Raw genomic sequence first — 16,368 nt, 5'->3', positions numbered from 1 at the left:
ACTTAATTGATTCATTAAATGTGGACAAATATTTTAAAGAAGGGTAGAACCTCTTCACACTGTGCTTAACCTCTTTGGAACATTGGTCTCCAAACTACTTTTCTAACATCCGACTATGAAATTTCAAGGCCTTCGTACCTACACCTGTTCTTCCAGCTTGAGCTCCATCCTCTGTTCACAAGGGACCACCCCGGGCCCCTGGTTTCCTCTGTTACGTCCTCGGGATTGTGCTTCTCGCTAGAATGCGTTTCCATTCTCCCTGTCCCCCCTGGTCAGTCAGGACTCACTGACAGCCCAGATGCTGCTTGGAAGGCTGACCCTCATCTCACTGTACAGGGTTTCCCTCACCTTGAAAGGGTTCCGCACTGCCCGTTTTTCCTAAGCAACCTCATTAGAGCACTCAGCGCTGTTTAATGGACCCTGAGCCCATAGAAGCTATGGTTTCATCTCTGTATCCCGAGAATCTAGCCCAGCACTTGGTGGGCTGGCACTTTGGGCCAACACAGTGCTTCGCAGGTACTCGTGGAATGACTGACCAGGCCTGAAATCAGCTGTCTGCAAACTAGCCCTGATGGTGACCCATATCAGAGAGCGTCACCTCCCAAACACAGAACAGACATACTCTGTGAAAAGCGACTTTGTTCCACCCGTACACGATCTCGGTATAAAAGTTACTCTTTGATTTAAATGCTAGTTATCAACTTTTATACCGCGTCACGTCTGAAATAACCACTCAGTCTGTTTTACCCAAATCTTCCTCCCCCCTGCCCCCCTTCCTGGTCCACCTTCACAGCAAGACTCCTGGGAAGGTTGTACCGGCTGCCTTGTGCATTTATCATTTACCACCCAGGCTCGTCGTGCGATCGAGCAAAAGCTATGCTCTCCTCCGGTATCTGAGTTTTCTTATTTGTTGCTTTCACAGTCGCAGGGTCACATTAAAGTAGGTGCCGGGTGGGAGCGAAGGGGTGCTGGGTAGAGAGGAAGGGCAAACTGTTGAGTGGGAGCTCTGTGCCAGCGACGTCTAGGCGCCGCGCGTGTGCTGCCCCGCCTTCCCTCTCTGAAAACATCCCCGTGAGTCAGGTAGCATTCTCCTCATTTTAAGGACAAGAAAAACGAGGCTGGAACAGGTTAAGTTACACACCATAGGAGAGCTCTGGCTACTGCTTGAGGACAGAGTTGCATCAGTACAATTGGTTCATTATGCACTTCGTCCTTTTTCATCAGTTTTTTTCTTCTGTAAATTCTGTACTGTACAAAGTGTATTAATTTTAGTTGTCTGGTATCTACTGAATTTAGACTTTTTAAAAAATCAACCCGTTGTTTTCATCCATGTCAGACCTCCCTTAAGAAAAGTTTGGCAATGTCCTCTTTACTGTTGTGAAACGCAATTCATAACAGCGATCATCTATTTATATGTGCAGTTGTTTAAAAAATAAATGTAGTGGCTTACATGCTCTGTAAAGCTGAAATAATAACAGTAATTTATATTAAAATACACATGTACCATTACAAGAAACGGAAAATGAAGTAGTCAGATGTTTGTATCTTCTGAGCAGCAGACTCAGACTAAATGCATATGTTTTCTGGTTTTCACTGTGATGCAAAGAGTATAAGCAATGTTCCTATTAGTGATTTGATTTTCCAAAGTAGTAGCTGTTGTTCCAAAGTACAGAAACTTCCTTCGACTTAACGTGATCGTTCTATTTCTAGAAAATTTGGCTTCAACTAAATCTGCAAAACATATTTGTGCTTCTGTGTGACCGTATTACGTTCTAGACTCAGACGGACGATAGCAGAAATGTTGCCTACGTGAGTGTCCAGCGAACTGTTTGAAAGGCGTGGAGGGCGTGGAGCAAACACCCATTTTGGGGACTGTCCCTCGTTGGGTGTCCACGGACCTTGCCCACTTCACCCCCCCCCCGCCATTGAGACAGTGTAAAATGCCCTACACGTTTCTCACAATTCTCATAAGGGGCAGCCCGGCTTTCCATGAGTGCCACGGATCGAAACTTTCAAACCCAAGTTAACATTGGTTAGAAAAGTATTAAGCATTCATTCCATAGGTTTAAGATACTGTGTGTAGCACAGTGTAAACCAGAAGATGTAAGAATTGATTCCTTTCTTCAAGGGTTTAACAGCCTAGCTAGCAAGATGGATCGCTTGCATAGGCGTAGTTAAAAGTATGTGTTTATCAGGAAGAGAAAGATGGCGGTGAGCTGAGAACAGCCAGAAAGGTCTCACAGAGGCAGCGCAGTACAGAGTGAGATTTGGAGGACGTGTCTATAAAAAAGTGGCTCTAGAAAAGCTTGGAACACAGATGAGGAAAGGGGGCCAAGGAGCCTGACTGGGGTGAAGGAGTGACTGCCGGAAAGTGATGGGCAGCGATCATGGAAATTAAGTTGGAGCAAAACTGTCATATCCAAATGGAGATTAAATTGAATAATTCATGAACGTCAGATATGATCGCTCTGTACAAAATATTCAAGTTTTGACATGGCTCTTTAAATGAATTTGAAGTTCGTTACCAGTAAAACTGGAGGGCTTAGAATAGAAGACTTGTATTTCTTTAATTGGGAATGCATTTTCAGTTGTGTCTCTTCTTTGGAAGATTTTATTCTATTTATGCTGTTAAATTTGGGATGAACTCACAGCTGTGGTCCGCGGGGACTCATTGTCTCCATGGACATGGACTTTGAATTCCTAAAATAACAGACCATGGTTTGATGTCTCTTCTGTCTCGGTCTCTTGCAGGTATGATTTTGTAGAGGTCGAGGAACCCAGCGACGGAGCCGTATTAGGGCGCTGGTGTGGGTCTGGCACTGTTCCGGGAAAGCAGATTTCTAAAGGCAATCAGATCAGGATACGGTTTGTGTCTGATGAATATTTTCCTTCGGAACCCGGGTTCTGCATCCACTATAACATTGTCATGCCAGTAAGTACCACTTAGAGATGCCCTTATGTATCTGGATCTGTTGTTTGGTCACTTCTTTTTCTCCTTTTAAACAAGAGATTTAGGAAAACCAAGAACCAAAAACCTTTCCATAGCTTGATTTTTTTTTTCATAAATGTCACTATGGTTATCGCTATAATTTATTCACTGCAGATTATTAGTGTCTCCATTGCATTAAAAGTCCACGCTTTTATGTGATATTTTAATTTTCCCCCCATTAAGGTGTCATCTTTCCTTTCTGTACCCACCAAAAGTTGATTTTTTAGATGTGTCATTTTATCTGTTTTGGGGGAAAGGTAAACTTATTAACTACTCTTTTCAAATCAGTGTTTTAGTAAAATATATTTTAAAAAGTAGTTATCTCAGTTTTCCTACTTATCTTAATATTTGTCCTGATTAATAATATTATGGCCTTTGTACCCCAAAGAGGAAGTTTCAAAATTCTCACAGGGATTTAGGAAATCTGTTTTTATTTGTATTGCAATTGTTTATTCCCTTTATTTTATGTATTATTTCAAACATTTGTATCTGTTTGTTGCGCTGCAACGAAAATATTGAAAACCTTCTGGCTGTTTATCACATGCTGCTTATAATGGTAATTCAGAACTATTTATACAAATATGGTGTCACCTAGTATACTTTTCAAATATGATGAGTATCACCGTTTAAAAGAATATAAAATTGATATCATTAATGATTTCGACAGATTTAGCAAATCAGTATGCACACTGGGAACATGAAATGGTGTGGGCTACATGCATTAATTAACATGTATATTCTAACCAGGTATAAAAATAATGCATCCAGCACACTAACAATTCATGAGGCCAATTAGAAAATATGGGATCAATATTTAACTTTATATTATTATATAATTATTATAATTACAATTAGAATATATATAATCATAATTATGATAATTATATATTATATTGATATGTAAATATTATGAATAATTATACATTAACATAAATATTGTGAATGATTATACATTATTCATATATTATTATAATATTATATTATATAATAATTTTTAAACATTGTGAATAATTATATATTATTCATATTGTAACATTAAGCAGGAATTTCCCTTTTTTGATTGCCCAAACTCAATTCTGTGGAATAGTATTTAAGCAACTGACTAAATTATGAAATTTAAGTATCGTTTGAGATACAGCTGAAAAGGAACAACAGAATGTAAACTGAAGTTGGAAAATGATCATTTATTTATTAACAGAATCATTTACTGTGTACAGTTGAAGTTAAGGGAGGTACCTCTAAAATATGCTGTGAATTTACATTGTGAATCTTGATCAATTTTCTGATACAGATTATTTGAGATATCTGTGTCTATTCCATTATGAGATACTTTGCACAGTGTAGATTCTCTACCATGTCCTTTGTTAATTTCCAAAATTCTTCTTAATTTAACTGTTTAACATTTTTATTTAAATTTAATAAAATTTAATAATTTCACCTAGAAAAGTGTTAATATTAGACAAGGATGAACTTATTTAAAAACCTTTTGATACTCTATTTGTTTGAATGAAGCCACTAAGAATCTGTTTATCACCCTTTCACAGTACGCTGCTTCACAGAATTCATGAGTTTAGTATTTGTTTTAAGCCTAAAACGCCCTTGGGAGCCATGAGAAAACTACACTTTCACAAAGTTATACAGTCCATATTTTCCAGTTTGGATTTAGCACATCTAATGTTCTTAAATATTTAAATATGAAACAATCGAATTTTACTGTAAAACATAATGGTAGGTCTTGTGTCATAGCGAAGGTTTGATTTATCCCAAACCTGTGACAAAAATAAACTTGAAACTGAGAAGCTGTTTGTACAGTATTTTAAATGAACTAGTGTCTTCACATTATATTCATAGCAGTCTATTATCATCCCACAGAATAAGACATGAAAGCAAAAACATATATGCTGACACCAAGTGTTGCCTTCCTCTGATTTTATGATCTCATGGGTTGCCTGGTTGTATAACCCACGGAGTGGTGCGGAAGAAATAAAATATGTAAAGACAAAAACACAGGAAATGTACAGTGCCTCGCTTAGTTCTGGCCCCATTAGAGTTTTTCAATAAGTAGTTGAATACTGAGTTGACCATACACCTCAGTCACCCCAGCTTAACTAACAGCGGATTCACTGACACTTGTGTTTCCATATGTATGTGTGTGTCAGATTCCTGAGCCTGGAGATGAGATAAAGACCCATAAGGATCTGCTGTAAGTACCACCCATCCTCTGGACTGGGAAAGACCCTGCCCCCTGGGTTTGACCTGTTACCAGGGATTCGCTGTGACTAAGACCAGAAACTGCATCTGGAAGACTTTGGGTGAAGAGGGTATTTCTGTTTGCATCATCAAAATTAAGTTCAGTACGTTTTTAGATCGTTGCAGAAATAGTCGGATAAATTGTCAATATGGACTTCGGATTGACACTCTCCTGGGCTCTGTTGAACGTGTCGTTCTTGGTAACTAACTTCTTGGTGACTAGTTGCCCTGCGATGGCTGCCTGGGGAAACAGTTTGCAATTATGCTTAGGAAACCATCAGGCTGGGGCCAGAAGAAGCAAGAGAAGAGGACAGTAGGTTCCTGCCTTGCTTAACATGTGTGACCTGGTGATTTTAATCTTGCCAGATGGCTTTCTGGAGTGATCACTGATACGTGAATTGTACTGTCTCACAAGCTTTGACTCCTCAGGGTGTGGGTTTACTTTGACGGTTTACCTGCCATTCCCTCACTTACCCTTTGCCCTGATCCCATGCAGCCGTGGCTCTCTCCATGCAGCCCACACTCATTCTGCTCTCAACAACCGCCCCGAGTTGGTGAGTGAAAATCGGTGAGCGATTTTGCACTCTAGCCTCCCAGAGTGTTGTGAAGTATCAGTGTACGTTGCTCAAGGGCACCCCTCCCTGCCTGACCCTCTCCCCCAGCATCCCTGCCAGCAGGGCATCATCCATCAGTCTTATCTGTGCACCAGCGAAGGAAAGCCTCAGGGAAGAAAGTTTGCCTTTTGGAGAGGAGACTTTAAAGTTCTGGGGCATTTGCTCAGGGGCAAGTACCCCTCCAAGCCCCTGGATCCTCGCTCACACTTTTTTTTTTCCCCAGAGATGAACTTCATAATTAACACACCCAGCTCCCCAGAGGCCATGGTCTCCCTGACTGCAAACCCCCTGCTGCACAGGAGGACTGAGGGGCCACCGGCCCGATGGCTTCTTAATTTTGTAATGATACAGTGCTGTTCAGCACAGGCCCTGAGTGCACTGTGAACTTCCTGCCTTGAGCTGTCGCTGTGCAGCTGTTCAGTGTTCCCTCATCTGCCGTCACCCCTGGGGGGGGGGGGCGGTGAACCCCCCCACGGAGCTATCTCACTTACTGTATGTGACAGAGTAGTGATGATTCATAAACCAGAAAACTGAAGAATCGCAGTAATGGCACGACATACTCTCCTGGTCCTGGTGTATTAGGCTGTATTGCCGAGGTTACATTCTGGTTCTTCTTAAAGAAAGAATGGAACTGGAATCTTTTCTTTTCTTTCCTTCTTTTTCTTTTTGTTGTTGTTGTTGTTGGGGACTGGAGCACACCCCCGGGGTAAAGAAATTAGTGTCTACGTATGACGTCATATGCATTGATGGGTCTAAGCATCCTTACCTGCTTTTTTATAATGATCAGAACGAATGTTTTGCATCTATCGACACATAGAAAACAAAATGTTGAGTTTAATCACATTTTTTTCTGGGGCGATTATAGAGAAAGTTTATTTTAATATCCTTTATATTTTACAAAGAAGAGAGTGAACTCCGCAGCCCTCTTTGGGGGCTTGAATGAATATTTATTCCAGTCGACCTTTAAGACTCTGTGGTTCTGATTACCATACATCTTAGCAGGAGAGTTTTAATGCATTAGTTAAAGTTCTCAGAAATAGTTTTTGCTACACGTGTTGCCATTAAAAATTGGGATCGCCTTTGAAAGATGATTTACCCACTCTTTTTCCCTCCACCAGTGAATGAGAGAGCGTGTAGTTAAACAAGGGATCCCTTACTATTTCGGACAAAGTGATGCTGATCTAATATAGTTCATGCGTGTTTTATAGAGAGATATGCTTTCCTTTGTAATGTTATGTTTTCAGTACCATTCTCTTGATTCCCAGGTACCTTAGACTAAGACATGAATAACATTTATCTTTTCATTTTGCTCTTTTAAGTTGATATTATAGGCTGTTAGTTTAGAAAAAAAAAACATGGCATAGGATGTTTACCTGAAATTAGAGCTAGTTCTTTGTAGCTTTTAAAAAAATAGTACCAGATTGACTACGTTAATTAAAACTTATAGAAGTTTCATGCTGTTTTCAAGAATTATTTATGGAAATGTATATTCCCCAATCCTGCTCCATTAATACGTAATGGAAAAGAAATGCAGGCAATTGGATGCCAAACAATATATATCCAACTTTCTGAAGGGGCATAAGGAGTTAATAATGGCTTTGATTTTTGTTTCCTTTATGCTAGAAGAGGGAAAAAAAGGCCTGGTAGATTAGCAGTGAGAGATTGTTTGGGAAGAAATGAAGCAAAACTGAAATAAAACAGTGCAAGCCTGTTTCTGTTTGGAGGCCACACACAGTGAGCGCCAGCGCACATTTCAGATCTCTTAGAAAGAAAAGAAAATTTCTTGTTTAATTTTGGAGTAATTTATAATAGAGTATGTGTGTTTCACTCTGTAGCATAAGCACCATTATTTTAAAACGTTAAGAAACCTACAAAGGCTGAAAAATAACATCTTTTCTCAAATCAAAAAACGTTGTTAAAAGTGTTTTGTTTTTTAAAAAATCTCAGCCTTCATGTAAAATATACCGCGTATTTTTGTCAGTCAGTTACTTCACAAAACCGTACCTATTTTTGAAATAAACTGCACAAATCCAGATCTGATATTTTTGGTGGTTTTATTCTTTATATAGAGAACTCTTCTTCTCGAGTATAATATTACTTGTAATCCATACTTTTTTAAATGGTTGTAAGATTTGAGGATTTTCTTTTTCTCCAAACTGGTTAACATTTTGAAGGGTGATTAAACTCCCGCCGCTTTCTTTCGGGATGGTTTTATTGAATATTTTTAAAGAGCTTTAATCTAAGCTTTCTGATCAGAAGTAGTAACAATATTTTCAACAGTTTATTTGCTCTCATTTTCAGTTTAATGACTGGATCGGTTTAGATGAAAAGAAATAGATGTTAGCGCTACCGTACACTTGACGCCGTGTATTTTGATCTTCTTTACTTTACTGCCTGAAAAGGGGAGAGTGCGGGGCTGAATGAACTGAAGGCTCCTTTAATGCCCAACAATCCCGTGCAGCTCATCTTAAGTTACTTCCACATTTGTTCTATTATTTGTATGATTTTAATGTTTCTTTTTTTAAATACCCAAAATTATTTTTTTAATATTTTTACATTTTTCATTGACCTACAGTTGATTTACAACGTTGTGTTAATTACTGCTCTACAGCAAAGCGATTCAGTTACACACACATATATATATAATTTTAATATATTCTTTTCCATTATGGTTTATCACGGAATATTGAATCTAGTTCCCTGTGTTGCCTTTTCAATATGTATAATCAATGGCATCTGTTGGATAGCACATCTTTTTTATTCTTATTAGTAAAATCATACCCAGAGAGCAAAGTATGAGAGAGAGAGAGAGAGAGAGAGAGAGAGAGAGAGAGAGAGGGTCAGTATGGCGGCCACTTTGTGACCCCACCGTGCGTTCTCCTGAGCGGCCTTCTTGTGAAGGACGCGTGGGGAGTGAAGGGGCGGCCGTGCAGCAGCAGGGCCTTCCATGGGGCAGGCTCAGAGGACACTGGAAGCCCGAGGTGCCAATGAGGAATGCATGACTGATCGCCAAAGAGTTATTAATTATGCAGGACGCAGAGAACAAAGCAGCTTAGTGAACATTGGCTCCGGGGCAGAAAGGACTGGGGGTTTCCTTCCCTTCTGGATATGCCAGTAGCTTTATCACTGTTACTATCTTGTCAAGGAATGTCTTACCAGAAGGCCAGATTTGCTTTTATGTTCAGGTTAGGAAAAATTCCAGCTAACTCTCAAACAAGGCATCGAATTCATTGGTTCACTTTATTCCAGCAGCGGGGCTGGAATAAAAATACTTAGAATAATATCCTAACACAAATGCCTTAGGAAAAAAAAAGTCAGAATGTATTCAGGATTTTTAAAAATCGTAAATCTTCATAGCAAACTGCATTGCATTCCTATGTTATTGTATTAAACCGATTTGAACAAGGAGAAAATTAGGTTTAAACCTTTCAGAATAAAATTCTATTTACCTTAAGAGAGAATTAAGAGAAAAATGTGTTCTTAGAATTTTTTCTGTAGCAGAGAATAGAAGAAGTATTTCAAGGGTTGTATGTCCATACTGGAGTCTGAAACACGTTGAAATGATTTGAATTTTATTAAAATATACAATGTACTTGTATATTTATGCAGGGAGTCTTGAGGTGACAGTATTTTCTTGCATCAAAGAAATTATACAATTGCTGCAGAGACTAAACTCTTACTTGCCTAAGAGCTGTTAAATATATTTTTCTACCCACCCTCTACTCCATGGACACAGAGCTCCCTTTCACGTGAAGGGCATGGGCTGTCTTCCATTTCTGCTGATTCTTTTTGTTCCGTTTAATTCCTAGCTATCTAAGAAGGAATTTCACAGATAGAATGATTTGTAGTTGGAAAGAAATCGGCTGTTGTTACAACTGCGGGAATGGTAAAAGGCGCGCAGATCATTTTAAGTCGATGTGCAAGTGGGCTGTAAATTAGAAGTTAGGTGAATTAAAAGTTTGAAGTTTGATTCGTATTGTACATCGAAAGCCCCAAAGTTTTGGAAGTTTAGGGTTAATACAGCAACCTAAACCCAATGGAGAGAACTGCTCTCTAGAAATAAGTTTGTTACAATTTAAAACGATAAAAGAAATACTTTTTCTTCAATATCCCCATCCATGTTCCTGTTAATTCTTTCAACATTTGTTGAATATGTATTTTGTTATGGGAAAAGTCAGACGTGTATATGGTATTGCCCTGTGTTTCTAAGAACCTGGCTTATTCTGGACAAGAGATACGTACTGTATACCTATACAAATACAGTGTGTCGGTGTGTCCTATAAGTGGTTTGGAAAGATTTTGAGAAGGAAGAGAGGCGATTGTTGAGAGCAGAGGATGTCATAACTCTTAGATTAAAGAGAAAAAAACTAAACAAGCAAACAAAAACCCTGGGAGTTACCTAGTATAAATTCGATAACAACTGTATGATAAATACCTCTCAAGAGCTTATTAAAATGTATGTTTTCAGATGTCAGAGATTATGATTCTCTAGTTCTGGAGTGGTGCCCAGTGATCTGCATTTTCATCAAATGTGCTTATATATTATGCTCCAAGACGTTCTCACATTGAATTAAGGGCAAGAAATTTCTCTAAACTATAAACTGAGCAGGATACAGAGAGTTTTACTGAAGTTGTTGGGGAAATATTTTTTATATTCGAACTAGCATGAATATTTTATGGAGCAGATCGGAGACTCTGCTCGTGTATTCTATAGCTAACGTGCCCATGCATTCTCTATTTTTTCAGGACTGCAGAAAAGAGTGGGACTTACTTTCAGATGGATAGATTTCAGATTTTTTTTCAAATTATTCCAGTGAGAATTTTATTTTACATTTTTATGATTTCAGTTTGTAGTACTTGCATTTATTGTACCGACTTTTCTAAGCTGTAGACTAAAACCTATCAATTCTGTCAGTTGTCAGTGTTTGTTCCCCGTGGAACTAGGATACATGACCACCCGCCATCTTTTCTTGGTCAACACTAGCTTATCTGGGAATTCACAGGTGGCCAAGGTCCAGCAGTGAGGCAGCATTCCGGACAACGTATTCTTTGGTTGTTGGTTGGGATGGGTGTGATGAGCCGCTGTCAGTAAAACAAGACAGTTCCAGCCATCAAGAAGTGTTCTTTCATTCTCCTCACTCTGTTTTTTTAACATGTAATTGTAATTTTTGTCTGAGTTACACTTGCACATAGCTTTGAAAGGCGACTCTTCTTCTTAGGCTAGTTACAGACATAGCAGTTGCCCCCTGCTGCCCACTTCCCCTGCCCCGACTGTTGTCCTTTGGCGGCAGGTACTTCTGGTTCTTTTAACTGATGCTCTTAGAATTGACCTTCAGACCTTCAGGTCAAAAAGGCTTTTGTCGCTACTTCTGGCGTCTTTGGTTTTAAGAATTGTCTGTGGACGTCGTTGACGTCACGCTCTGGGAGGTGAGACCTTCCCTCTTTTTCACCCTCCTGCCTTCACAGACCCCTTCCCATCCATCCCCTCGTCCTCCGTTAGATCCTAATTATATCAAGATCCAAATGCACCCCGTGCACCCTGGTGGCCGCGCAGCCATTTCTCACAGCTGAGCCATGAAGGATGCTGTGACTACATTTCCTTTCCCGCCCTCTGTTTTGTCTTATTCTCCCTAGAGTTGTGTCATTTTGCGGTTTGCTGGGTTTTCTGTGTATTTATCATTGATTCATCCCCCAATCATTCCTCAGATTGTGTGAATCTCCTCCCAGTACAGTCACATGCATTAGGTTTCCTAATCATTTTGTCTTTGGGAAGAAATCCCCGCAGAAGCAGTCTGTCTGCTTCCCTCTGGGCCGGTTGCCCTTTGCCTGCTGCACAGCCATCATCCTTGGGGTCTCCTTCCACTCCTGCCCTGAGCATCCCCTTTGTGGTTGTCCTGAATTAGATCCCTTGTTTGTACCATCTTTTGTCTTCCTCTCTCTTAGTTTACTTCCTTATTTGGGAAGGGAGCAAAACCCCCATGAATTTACTGAGAAAAAGGAGTATCACAGAGAAAGGTTTTGTGACCTCGCATAACTGAAAACGCGTTGATTTAACCCTCAGACTTGAATTCTTAGCTCAGTCTAGAATGTGAGTTGACCCCTTCGAAGCTGACTGGACATTCTGTGCATGTGATGGGCTTGCTGATGAAGGTGCTTACTGTCCTGTGAGTAAAGGCGGCTCAGTTCCTTGAAAACCCCCAGATTCTCCTCGCATCTTAGCTGAGGGTGTAATCCTGGCTACCAGCTCTACGGACTCAGAGCTGAGAGTCGACAGCGTTAAGTATAAAGGTTTTTACTCAGCTTCCTCACCCCACATTCAGAATAACATCACTGCTCCCTTCTATGCTTGGGTTCCCCAGGCCATAAATGCTCAGTTTTATCCTGTTCAGGGTACAAGTCCGAGCAGGGAATATGTCCCTCTCTGCCCCAGTGGGGAAGTCTTTCTGGGGTGTCTGATGGCTTTGCGATCTCCAGCCCGTCCCCCTATACGCAGTCTCCCTGTCGTCACCACGCCCATAGGTACCCGACGCCCCGCCTGCCAGAGCTTTTGCGTGGTTCTTCTGTGTCAGTCAGGTTGCTTCCTGGCTTTGTCTCATGCAGGTCCAGCGATGCAACGACTACGCATCCACCTGCGTGTTGGTTTCAGAATGTTACCGCAGTAGGCTCCTCTCCAATTTTCTTTGGCCTTAACGATTATGCATTTAAAAAATACCTTTAGAACAGAGCTAAAGTCACCATCTTTTCATTTTTTTCTTTTATTTATATAGCAATGCCCTTATTAAAGACTAAGTTGTTATTTGCTTGAGAAAATATTCAGAAACTGCACTCTATGGAGGACACACTGTGTGCCAGGTGCCATGCTCTGTAATTGGCTTTCAGGAATTGTTACCAAACACAAGTGTTTGGGCCCAATGCACAGTGAGATGAAACAAACCAAAACATTGGTGTTTGGAGCAGAGAAAAGTTTACTGCAGGGCCATGCAAGGAGACGGGTGGCTGGTGCCCAAAAGTCCCGGAACTCCCCCAAGGGTTTCAGCAAAGCATCTTAAAGGCCAGGTCAGGGAGGGGTGTGGCAGGTTGTTGCAGACTTCTTGGTAGCAGCATCCTTTGTTCTTGCAGCTGTCCATGTAGGTCAGGTCATGATGTTTCTATAAACCTCCAACAAGATGAATGTTATTCTCTGTTCTGCAACGTTTTGTCTCAGATGAATGAAAAGTGTTATACCCTTAAAGGTTAGAGCCTTGAGAATGGGCTGTCCTGTATATTTCAGGCTGTAGGCATTCTTAACTTGTAGCAAAAGCAACAAAATACAAAGATTAAAGTAAAAGAAACAGATCCAATATGGAGTCAGATATCTTCTTCCCTATTACAGAATGACTCTCGGTTATCCTCCCAGGCCAGGTAAAATAAGCCCGTATAGAAGTCGCTTTGCATGATTATGCTAATATTATGTTTACCTTTTTAAAGTTGGACAGGCAGAGAGGACTTGTTCAGCTATTTCACTTTTCCTGAGCTATGTTTCAGTATTAGTGTCCTGTCTAGTAGTAACCATAGGACACCAACCGTGATGCATTCTTTCTCTTTTTTTAATTGGGATATAATTGCTTTACAATGTTGTGTTAGTTTCTGCTGTACAATGAAGTGAATCAGCTATCTGTACACATATATCTCCTCCCTCTTGAACCTCCGTCCCCCCACCATCCCACCCATGTAGGTCATCACACAGCACCGAGCTGAGCCTATACAGCAGGTTCCCACTAGCTGTCTGTTTTACACATGGTAGTGTATATACGTCCATCCTAATTGCCCAATTCATCCTAAATAGACATTTCTCCAAAGAACACACACAGATGGCCAAGAGGCACATGAAAAGGTACTCAACATCACTAATTATTAGAGAAATGAGGTATCACCTCACACCGGTCAGAATGGCCATCATCAAAAAACCTACAAACCATAAATGCTGGAGAGGGTGTGGAGAAAAGGGAACCCTCTTGTACAGTTGGTGGGAATGTAAATTGATACAGTCACTATGGAGAACAGTATGGAGGTTCCTTAAAAAACTAAAAATAGAACTACCATACGACCCAGCAATCCCACTACTGGACATATACCCTGAGAAAACCATAATTCAAAAGGACACATGTACCCCAGTGTTCATTGCAGCACTATTTACAATAGCCAGGACATGGAAGCAACCTAAATGTCCAACGAGGGGCGAATGGATAAGAAGACGTGATTCATTCTTTATACGTGTCAGTTTTAACCAAACAGCTCATAGGATCCATACATTTGAGAAAATGCTATCGTTAAGAAGAGTCTTCAAATATTCACTTGTTTGAGTTATGCTATTAAAGTATTTGAATGTTTCAAACATTAAACCCAAAACTTTAAAATTTTTACCTATTCCTTTAACTAATATGACATACTTGTATTGTTATTTATTGAAGGTTACTTTAAAACCACATGAACCTGATTTTATATATCACATAACCTTCCATTTTTACATCCTCTGACAGTCTTAGAACAAAACTAAAGAGTCAGTGTGATTAGTGTTATGTACTTCTGAAGAGGTCGATTTTTTTTTCTTTTAATTGAAGTATAGTTGATTTACAGTGTCGTGCTAGTTTCAGGTGTACAGCGCAGTGATTCAGTTATACATGTGTGTATCCTTTTTCAGATTCTTTTCCCTTATTCTTATAAAATATCAAGTGTAGTTCCCTGTGCAGAAGTTAATTTTTGAAAGTCAAGTATACTTTAAACATATTTTGGAAAGGAGGTGCTCAAGGATGTCATCTTAGAAGTAGTTGAATCAGGCAGGAGAGAATGAACACATGTTGATGGCTTGATGGGCGCTTTTAGGTCATTGAATCCGCATACTGCGGTATTACCACCATTTTACAGGTTATGACTCGGAGAAGTGAGGATGCTAATTAGGGTTTTCCTCACTCTAGTTAAAGCCAGGCTGCTTCTGCGCTGGTTTGGGAAATATATTAGGAAGATCACTGAGGACGGAAGAGCAAATGTTTTCCTGTTAAAACACCTAAGTTTTTTTTCTGCTGATTACGATGTCATGGCTTGTTTAGGAACTTTGAGAAGCTGGTGAACTAAATTAGAATTTGCCAATGTTGTAAAAATGATAGTGGTAATCAATATTGAGGGTTATTGTACTTTCTCCACACGCTTACCTTTAAAATGCAAACAAGACATATAAAGCTCCTTTAAAGGTCACTTTCAAAGTAAAGGCAATGTTACAAAAAAAAAAAAAAAAGGTAAAAACGCCGATGGAGTTAATAATTTCACTTATCCATCAAATTCAATTGCTATTGAAAAATGACAGCTCCCTGTAAGTACCCTAGCACTCTTTTCAGCTCCAAAGAATTTTTCAGAATTTCATCATGAAGGAAACTTTGAAGGCTAAAATTGATACAAAGAAATAGGAAAATCAAGTTGGAAAACAAGCGTAACAGGGTGAACGAGACTCCACTGAAAGTCTCCTATGAAGCACCTACTCAGTGAGTCCCACTGAAATAAGAAAGACCCAGAGCACTTTTAGTTTGCAATTTTGCAATCTGTGCACAGTGTCTGAAATATAGCAGACGTTTGGTAAGATTTGAAATGAATGGAAGAGGAAACGCTCATGTAAGCACGAATTTGCACAGGGCGTGCCATTTCGCAGCTGTCTGCCGGGTGGCTACTTGGGGGCCACCAAAGACCCGGTGAACAGAGAGGAAATTCAGGTACCTAAATGTCCTGGTGTCTTGGCCCCAGAACAGAGGTCCTGTATCTGCCTAGGTGTTTCCACTTTAGAGAACTGAGTCAGGTTTTAAATGATAATGGAAAAGAATATGAAGAAGAATGAATATATGTGCATAACTGAATCACTTTGCTGTACGACAGGAATGAACACAATATCGTAAATCAGCTACACTTCAATAAGATAAATTGAAGTACACACTGTACACACTGCTACATTTAAAATGGGACCTACTGTATAGCACGGGGACCTCTGCTCAATATTCTGTGATAAGCTAAATGAGAAAATAATTTGAAAAAGAATAGATACCTATATATGTATGACTGAATCACTTTGCTGTACACCTGAAACTAACACAGCATTTTTAATCAACTATACTCCAATATAACATAAAAAGTTTTTTAAAAAGTAAGTCAGCTTTTGTTTTAGTGTGAGTAAAACTAACACTATTTACTTTACTAGTGGAAGTAAAACTTCCACTATTTTGGAAATGCCTGCCTTGTACCTTTGCCTGTGTTTTCCCACTGCAGGTAGTTATTCAGAAGCTGGATTAAGGCTGTCATCTGCCTTAAAATACTATATGAATTATTTTAAGTACTCCCAAAGCAGGTTTGCTTAAGAAAGCTAAGGTGTCTATTAAAAACTTTTATTTTTTTCCTTTGGAAGAATAATAGAAAAGGCATTGAAATGGCAATTATCTTAAGACTCTAAAATAAAATCTGAGATAGGAATAGGAAGTAAGCGTGGATAGCTCCAGG

General features: G+C 39.7%; 1 protein-coding gene across 1 annotated transcript in view; it reads left to right on the top strand.

The window, feature by feature from the left end:
* Positions 1 to 16,368, top strand: part of PDGFC (platelet derived growth factor C) — a 218,078-nt gene that overhangs the window by 160,805 nt on the left and 40,905 nt on the right. Inside the window, exon 3 of the mRNA XM_060011578.1 lies at positions 2,752 to 2,932. Within this exon, the coding sequence (XP_059867561.1) occupies positions 2,752 to 2,932 (181 nt within the window). The remainder of the gene's footprint in view (positions 1 to 2,751; positions 2,933 to 16,368) is intronic.

This window comes from Delphinus delphis, chromosome 5, assembly GCF_949987515.2.
Source record: "Delphinus delphis chromosome 5, mDelDel1.2, whole genome shotgun sequence".
Lineage (NCBI taxonomy): Eukaryota > Metazoa > Chordata > Mammalia > Artiodactyla > Delphinidae > Delphinus > Delphinus delphis.
This window is presented reverse-complemented; position numbering and strand designations above follow the sequence as displayed.